This window comes from Populus alba, chromosome 2, assembly GCF_005239225.2.
Source record: "Populus alba chromosome 2, ASM523922v2, whole genome shotgun sequence".
In the NCBI taxonomy this organism is placed as follows: domain Eukaryota; kingdom Viridiplantae; phylum Streptophyta; class Magnoliopsida; order Malpighiales; family Salicaceae; genus Populus; species Populus alba.
Window position 1 is genome coordinate 12,187,159 of NC_133285.1, and position 9,416 is coordinate 12,196,574.

The window sequence follows — 9,416 nt, forward strand, 5'->3', positions numbered from 1 at the left end:
AATCGAATGCCTGGCAATTGCCATAACCACTCAGTTCTTTCACGTTTTAATATGAAGATTTTCTTGTATTTTTGTGGTCTTAATGGATGATAATTAAATGTTTTTCTTCAATTTCTTAGTTTATTCCTATTTTATGATTATGTAAGTTAGGTTTTTTTTTTTTTTTAAATAAAGCTCCTCTAAAATTTCCACAGCCTATATATATGCATGATCAAAGTTGGTACTTTAGCAAGTACAGATAGATCCAACTAGGGAAAATAAAGCATTTTAAGAAAATAATAATTTACTCTACCAAAAACTAATTAACAAAGACAAAAAGGGGAGAAGTAGATGAAAGGAGACAAAGTTCTGCTACGCAGCTTACACCAATGGTGGAATTCAACCTTCCCGGGAATGAAAACAAGCATTTTAATGAATGACAGAAACAAACCTCGAACAAGTGGGTACTGACTGATTCATAAAACCACTCATGTATAAAGACAATATCCTCAATATTCATGCGAACTCCAAATAACCATGATTCGATAGTAAAGATAACATCTTTCCGAGTCCTTTTCCAGATACCTTATCGTTTGCAATCAAAGGGACAAAACTTATCAGAAATCAGATTGCTAATTAGGATTAAATAAAAACAAGGCAGCGCGCAGTGTCAAGGTATTGCTCAATCCTTTGGTGGATGGTTTCAAAATATCCACTACAGAAATCTGTGCTTTGATCTTCTGTGATTTCCAAGCTCTTATATCAGTATAACGATTGGATATTCCAACGACATTTTGTGGGAAAGAGATTTTCCTTTACTTGGTGAGGCGCCGAGCAGAATGTTGGTTAAGTTTCATAGTTAATTAGTTTTTGGCTTGTTGGATCAAGACGTTGCTTTTGTTCTTAGCTAATTAGTTGGTTTAAAAGGGAATACTTTAAATTTATTTCTTATCCAAAGGAGAGAGAGAGAGAGAGAGAGAGAGTGCAGTGCTTTTCAATTTATTCCATCGTGTAATGCAATAATGTGAATATCACCGTCCAGTATCGGTTGATCTGATCTGATCCGGAGCCAATCTGATGACCTCTCTTTCAAGCGAAGCTAGAGCAACTAGCAGGTTGCAACTGGCTGACAATGTTTCTTCGCTCGACCACCATGGCAGCCCTCTGACCATTAATTGCCTTGCTCTAGATATATATATATATATATATATATATATATATATATATATATATATATATATATATATATATCATGACCACTGATTTCTACTAGTGTCAATGTATTTGCAAGACTCTTGGTTGAAAATATCAAATTGATTCGTTTTAATGTTTAGTTTATATAGTTCTAACAATTAAAATCAGAATCTTTTAAAAAAAACACATCAATTTCTTCCATTTCCAACCCGTGAACGCTTCGAGAATCCCTGTGGGAACACTCGAAACCCATTATACCAAACACGCCCATAATTTTCTCTCCGTAGGTATTGCTTGCCAACCAAGAAAACAAAAGTTTTCAGATACGCAAATCTGTAGAAATATTATCACTGGCTTAAGGGTCAATTGGATGATCTAACCCCACCTGATCATCCTTGTAATGCCTCGTATCTTGGACCTACCATTTCTTGGATTCCAAACCACCAATACAAACATGCCACGTGAAATCTTACACGAAGAACTCCACTCTTATCTTCAAAATGGCAGGTAAATTTGTATTAGCAACCACCACATAGTAATCCCACCACAAGAAAAGAAAAGGGCATAAGTTAAAAGAGCAATATGGTCCTCTAATCATCAAAGTTGTTCTCTCACGTCATCACTGATCCCATTTCTCTCACGAACTTGTAACTCACCTCACCTATATGTACTCTACACACTCGGCTCCCTTGCTCTCCATCTCCATAGAAAAGCATTTCCATTTCTTATTATAGTACTGGACTACACCACCATGCCCATATCCCTCGTTGTTATCCTCTTGGTTCTTTTCTTGGGTGTTTCTCTGCAAACCAGCGAAGCTCTAGACCCCTTTGCTTGTGACCCGGAAGATGGGACGAGCGGGAACTTTCCATTTTGCCAAGTGAAGTTGCCAATACAAAGCAGAGTCAGTGACCTTATTGGAAGGATGACATTGCAAGAGAAGGTCGGTTTGCTAGTGAACGATGCTGCGGCAGTTCCACGGCTCGGGATTAAAGGGTACGAGTGGTGGTCCGAGGCTCTTCACGGAGTTTCCAATGTGGGTCCAGGGACCCAGTTTGGCGGGGCCTTCCCTGGGGCCACTAGCTTCCCTCAAGTGATCACCACCGCTGCTTCTTTCAATGCAACTTTGTGGGAGGCCATTGGTCGGGTGAGATTTCTTAGCCTTGATTTTTATTAAATAATGATTGGAATCCTCTGCAAAAGTTAAGGGATTAATTCAAATCATAACAATTAACAAGAATTCTATCAGTTCAAGAACCTTTTGTTTTCTTCTTGTAATGGCGTCCTTAACTTTGTACATGTGAGCTGGATAGAACAGTCAGTATGGAAGGCAGCCCTTTAGCATGTAAACCTCACCCAGCTCTGTGACCATGCATGAAATGTGACCGTTCTGTGAACCCAATTTGCATGGTGGCTCATACAAATAATGTAGGGACGCCTCCTCCATGAGCCAATATCACTCTACAAAGCTTATAATTACTCTATGAAGGAGTGTCATTGTCAATAACCATAACGTTTATATCTGATAATTGATACCAAGAAAAAAAGGTAACCATTGATACAGTAAACACTCCTCAAGAGAGGAAATTAAGAACACGAGTCTCAAGTATAATTAAGCTCTTCTATCACAGTGGTATATTGGTGTTTGAAAGTGGTAATTGTTGTTTTTTAAAATGTTTTTTTTTTATTGTTTTAAACATCTTTTAGCATGATTGTGTTCGCATTGAAAACATAGTGCTAGCAGCTGGTGCTGTGGATGTACTAATTATTTAAAATTCAGACATTAATTAATTTTTTATGCATTTCAATTAATATATAGAGTTAACATAAATTAAAGTCAATGATTAAATGAATGCAATAATTTAAAATTACTGCTAGTTACAACATCCAGTATACACAGCACTACAAGTTAAGAGATCTTAAGAATAAAATTAAAGAGATGTATATAAATTCGATGATGTGACGACCTCTTTTTTTATGGCATGCTTGCTTGCTACGACACATTAAAGAGATAAAACAAAGATACCAAATATTACTCTATCTCTTACAAAAGAAAGTGCTAACAAATGTTCTTAGTTACTTTAATTAATTAAAAAATATTAATCTAAATTATCATAATTTGTAGAGTCATTTCTTTGCCAAGTGTGAATGGGGCTGCTAAAAAGAGAATATATCCATGTTTTTTTTACACCAAATGGGACCTTAATTTTGCTTTAATTGCAGGGCCAATCAAAAGGGTATCGAAAAAGGGATAAGAATTTAATTTTACCCTAATATAATGTCGGGCAAGTTGCTTCTTTTTTCTTTTTTTTTCTTTTTTTATCTCTCCAAACAGACGGTAGTGGTGCTTGAATTAAAACTAAATTAAATAAAATTATCTAAAATAAAACCAAGCCCGTGTACTGTGCAGGTTGTGTCAGATGAAGCAAGAGCAATGTTCAATGGAGGGGTGGCCGGGCTCACATATTGGAGCCCAAACGTGAACATATTCAGAGACCCAAGGTGGGGTCGTGGACAGGAGACTCCCGGTGAGGACCCAGTTGTAGTTGGTAAATATGCTGCTAGTTATGTTAGAGGTTTACAGGGGAATGACGGTGACCGGCTGAAGGTGGCTGCTTGTTGCAAGCACTTCACGGCCTATGACCTCGATAACTGGAATGGAGTTGATCGGTTCCACTTCAACGCCCAGGTACATTTTAATTTAACAAATGTTTAATCTATACATGTCCGGGAGATCCTTTTTTTATTATGTATGGTTTTTATCTATAAAAATAATTAAATTAAAATTTTATAAAATATAACAAATAAAATTGAAACCAGTGTAAACTAACATATTTCGATTTGATTTAATTATTTTATATAAAAAACCAAAATTTAAATAACCAGTTTTGATTTTGATTTAGTTTGATTTGATTTTGATTATATTATTTTATATTAAAAACTACAAAATATATTGTTTTTTTGACTTTATGATGGATTTTGATTTTGATTTAATTTAATTTGATTTGATTTTTTTTATCTCCTATCGGTTTTCTTTTTATTTTCTCAATATTTTTTTCACTTATACACACACACACACACACACACTTGCTCCTTTGCAATCATGGGAGCTATACGATTTATCGTCCATTTTGTTGACTTCAGGTATTGGGTTTTTGGTTTCTGTAGCAATAACTTGGAGGTGAGGCTCCGCCTCGTGTGGTGGTCTCCTTTTGGACATTATGGAATATGAGGGTGGTCCATATAATTTATTTAGTATGAGATTCTATATTAAGCTCTCAATCTGTACCTTAACGCTTAATATATAACATGATATAGATAATATAATCTCCAGGTTGAATAATATATACCTTGGAGAGCGGAAAATGGAGTTAAACTTTTTATTTTTATTTTATACAAAAGAATAATTAAATATTAGAATATAATAGAACCAAAGTGGCAAGCATGCACGAGCTGCAAGGCTGCAAATCCAGACCTTATACTAATTGCCGATCTCAATATGAAGTATTTGTGCTTTTTACCTAAAGTTATTCGCTACGCTTATGACAAAATCGAAGAAGTCGATAAAGGCAGTAGCAAGAGAAGTTAATCCCACTTTTCAGTCTGTCTTTGCTTATGCCCATACGTATCATTATTGTGTCATCCTCATCATTGCTTTGGTTTGTGCTCAACTTTCTCCTACTTAAGCCAGACATAACATGGATGAAAAATCCACCAAATTACTAGTAATCCTCACGGCTGCTCTAGTGCTATGTGCTGCCTTTCTTCTTCTTTTCTTCTTTTTCTATTGTGCGTTCATTTTGACTAATTTTATAGGCTTGAAAGTTAACAATCACGTAATCCTTTAGTAACTTTAAGGTTTATAGAACTCGAACAGATGATTTTAAAAAAACAAACCTAGAACTTGAATTACTTTAACTACATTCATAAAATATTATATACATTGTGTTTCTTCATCTCACGTGTGGGGGTTAATTAACAGGTAAGCAAGCAGGACATGGAGGATACATTTGATGTACCATTCAGGATGTGTGTGAAAGAAGGCAAGGTGGCAAGTGTTATGTGCTCTTACAATCAAGTGAATGGGATCCCCACTTGTGCTGACCCAAAGCTGCTAAAGAAAACTGTACGTGGTCGGTGGAAACTTGATGGGTATGATCAAATCCAAACAGCATCCTGGTTTTATATATACGTTGATGATTACATATAACATGATCATGTAATATATCATTAACCTCTTCGATGTTGTTTGTGATTATCACCACAGGTACATTGTTTCAGACTGCGACTCCGTTGGGGTTTATTATAGTCAGCAACACTATACTACAACCCCAGAAGAAGCAGCTGCTGATGCTATTAAAGCAGGCCAGTAGCCTTTATTCCTACATCACCTTTTTGTCGAAGAATATATATATATATATTGGACCTACTAAGTAACCTCTGTTAAATGGGGTTGGATGAAAATATTAGATGGCAAAACTACCGACTTTCTGATAAAGATTACGGTAACAAATTAATTTTAATTTGTTGCAGGTTTAGATTTGGACTGCGGACCATTCCTAGTTCAACACACCGAGGATGCAGTGAAAAAGGGCTTGCTAAATGAGGCAGAAATAAATAATGCATTACTTAACACACTGACAGTCCAGATGAGGCTAGGGATGTTTGATGGTGAGCCATCATCAAAGCCATATGGGAACCTAGGCCCAAAAGATGTGTGCACACCAGCTCACCAAGAGCTTGCCCTTGAAGCGGCAAGACAAGGCATTGTACTTCTCAAGAATCATGGTCCTTCATTGCCTTTATCTACCCGTCATCATCAATCCATTGCCATCATTGGGCCTAATTCGAATGTCACTGTTACGATGATCGGCAATTATGCCGGTGAGTGCTATAGAGCCTAGCTACTTGAACTATCTATATGTGTCGATCATTAACAATTTTACTCATGGTCGATTACTAGGTGTGGCATGTGGATACACAACACCTCTACAAGGGATAGAGAGATACGCCAAGACAATATACCAGCAAGGTTGTGCAGATGTTGCTTGTGTTAGTGACCAGCAATTTGATACAGCAATGGATGCAGCACGTCAAGCGGATGCAACGGTTCTAGTAATGGGGCTTGACCAGTCTATTGAGGCAGAATCCAGAGATAGGACTGAGCTTCTTCTACCTGGATGCCAACAAGAGCTTATATCCAAGGTTGCCGCAGCATCGAAGGGCCCAACCATATTAGTCTTGATGTCTGGGGGACCTATTGATGTGTCTTTCGCTGAGAACGATCCAAAAATTGGAGGCATCGTATGGGCTGGTTATCCTGGCCAAGCTGGAGGAGCAGCCATTTCTGATGTCTTGTTTGGAACTACTAACCCAGGTTTCGCTTTAGTAGTGCTTGTTCGGGTGTCTTACTAGGCTCATTTAATCAGGAATGTAACAGAGAATAACAGCTTTTTTTTTTATCTTGCAGGAGGCAAGCTACCTATGACATGGTACCCACAAGATTATGTCACAAATTTGCCTATGACAAACATGGCCATGCGACCAAGCAAATCAAATGGCTATCCTGGAAGAACCTACAGATTCTATAAAGGTAAAGTGGTGTACCCATTTGGTCACGGGATAAGCTACACAAATTTTGTTCATTCCATAGCAAATGCACCAACAATGGTTTCTGTACCCCTTGATGGACACCGCCAGGCCTCCAGAAATGCAACCATTTCAGGAAAGGCAATCAGAGTTACACATGCTAGATGTAATAGGCTTTCGTTTGGAGTGCAAGTAGATGTGAAAAACACTGGCTCCATGGATGGAACTCACACATTGCTCGTCTACTCTAAACCACCAGCAGGGCACTGGGCTCCTCTCAAGCAATTAGTGGCCTTCAAAAAAATGCATGTTGCAGCAGGGACTCAGGAAAGAGTGGGAATTAACGTTCATGTTTGCAAATTCTTAAGTGTTGTGGACAGATCTGGAATTCGAAGAATTCCAATGGGAGCACATAGTCTTCATATTGGTGACGTGAAGCACTCGGTGTCACTTCAAGCCTCAATTATAGGTGTGATCAAGTCTTAAAATCTCTCGTGGCATGACGTACGGCTATTAAAATGTCCCATTTCTAGTAATCAAACAGTGGTAGCATAATCTTCTCCACCAAAATCATCTCATTGACATACAGTCACGAAGTTAAGATAAAAAGAACTCGTCACTCAGAGTATAAATTAAATTTTTGATAAATTCTTGTTATTCGTTGATGATAGTCCATATTAAAGGACAATTATAGTGGGATTTTTTAGAATGAAATGAAGAATTTAAGTTGTGAAACATAAGATGTCTTTATTTTCCTTTCTTTTTTACCTCTTTATTATTGAAAATAGTAAAAGAGATGATAGCTTTTTTTCTTCTACTTCTTACAGCACTCTAACTGCTATCATTTCTCTAATTACCTCTAATTCAGATGTCGAAACTTATTAAAAAACTCCATATTCACAATTATACATATTTTTATTCTTGATTTGAGTTTATTAAGAGTGTAGATTTGAAATCTAACTCAATATTAAAATTCATTTCATGATCTGAATTGTGGGTAAACCAAATTAACTTAGACTAACCTAGAATTTTATTTAAAAAAACCTAAAATGAGGTTGTCCGGACCAAGTTAACACGGTTTACCATGATAAATTTGCTATCCAGTTATGGTTTAATTCAGTTTAGTTTTGTTTTCATTAAAATTTAATCTGCAAAATCAAACCATGTAGTTCTTTTGTACAAATAATGTGATGTTCTTATGAGACAATAAAAGTTCATCTTTTTTTTTCAAAGATTATAACCCCATTGTCTCATAAAGAATATCTAGGAAAAATAGAAAAAAAACCAAAAAAAAACATGTGAAATGCCAACAGACGGTTGTCTGTCTACAAAGTCGTTGGTAATTGTGGCATTTCAAGTAATTATTTTGAACTCTCTGTGAAATGTCAACGGACCTTATTCCGTCGGTAATTGTGGCATTTCAAGTAATTATTTTTGAACTCTCTGTGAAATGCTGACAGACCTTATTCCATCGGTATGGACGTCGGTGATAATGCATTGTACAAGAAAGATTTTATTTGTATTGCTTATTTACCTTCCTGCAAATACTTAAATGATAAATTATTCATCGCACAAAACAATAACAGCAGTGCTTAAACAATACATAAACTTATAAAATAAATATTTCGTGTTACAAAATATATCATCCATAATATATATTACATTAAAAAAAATGTTTTACATGAGGCTTCATTCTGATAGTTAGTCATAATTTTCTTCTTCTTCGTCATCAATTCAATAGTCATCATCTTCATCGATATTTGCTTGTCCGCTAGATCTCAAAACAACATTCAACTCCTCTGCGTCAACATCAACAAGACTATCATCAAAAACACAAAAAATTGAATTTTTTTTTCCATGCAGTATGAACATGTTAGTTTCCCATGCGTGCTCCAACTAGAAAGCATTCTATAAGCTGGAAAATAATTGATAGTCCACATCAAAACCGCCCTCATAATGAAATTTTGTTTCCTCGATATATCATAAGCTAAAGCTCCGAAGGACCATAACTGCGCCAACTTATCAATCAATGGTTGAAGACAAACATCTATATTCCAACACGGGCTGCTTGGACCGGGTATGACAGTAGATAAAAACATGAACTCCGGCCTCAAACACATTCCCGGTGGCAAGTTATAAACTGTGGTATGACTGGCCAACAAGAATAAGAAGCAGCAAATGACCCGAATAGGTTGAATCCGTCTGTAAACAACCAAGATGCACATTCCTTAATTCAGCTGAAAAGTGAGGATGCACATTGTTAAAGTGTTTCCACGCTTTGCTGTTAGAAGGATGCACAATCACTCCATCAATCGCATTATGGGATTGGTTCCATGTCATGTGCTCGGCAATCTTTGGTGACATGAATAACTTATGCAGTCTAGGTGTGATTGGAAAGTATCTAAGTTTTTATATGCTACTAGAGTCTTTCCCCTGCCAGTTCTGGGTTTGTAGCGAAAATGCCTGCATGTCATGCACTCAGTCATCTCAGCATTTTCAAGGTAGTATAACACACAAAAGTTAGGCACATGTCAATTTTCTGGTATCCTAAACCGAGGGGTTTCATCATGGATTTCGCAGCATAAAAGTTCTCTTTCAGCCTATTCCCTTCAGGTAAAATGCTTCTCACTCATTCAATAATTTTATCATACTCG

General features: G+C 36.6%; 1 protein-coding gene across 1 annotated transcript; it reads left to right on the forward strand.

Moving 5' to 3' along the window:
- The first annotated feature begins 1,774 nt into the window (after positions 1–1,774).
- Positions 1,775–7,531, forward strand: LOC118046857 (probable beta-D-xylosidase 2). The gene is made up of 7 exons (XM_035055926.2): positions 1,775–2,320; positions 3,584–3,862; positions 5,156–5,325; positions 5,441–5,538; positions 5,707–6,057; positions 6,137–6,550; positions 6,644–7,531. The coding sequence occupies exons 1-7, from the start codon at positions 1,925–1,927 to the stop codon at positions 7,246–7,248; spliced, it is 2,313 nt and encodes a 770-aa protein (XP_034911817.1). The 5' UTR covers positions 1,775–1,924; the 3' UTR covers positions 7,249–7,531.
- The last annotated feature ends 1,885 nt before the right edge of the window (positions 7,532–9,416 follow it).

Excerpts from the sequence above, each read along its gene's own strand:
- LOC118046857 (XM_035055926.2), top strand. The coding sequence starts at position 1,925 with ATGCCCATATCCCTCGTTGTTATCCTCTTGGTTCTTTTCTTGGGTGTT. Across the intron at positions 5,326-5,440 it reads GGTCGGTGGAAACTTGATGG|GTACATTGTTTCAGACTGCG; the intron begins GTATGATCAAAT and ends TTATCACCACAG. Across the intron at positions 6,058-6,136 it reads GATGATCGGCAATTATGCCG|GTGTGGCATGTGGATACACA; the intron begins GTGAGTGCTATA and ends GTCGATTACTAG.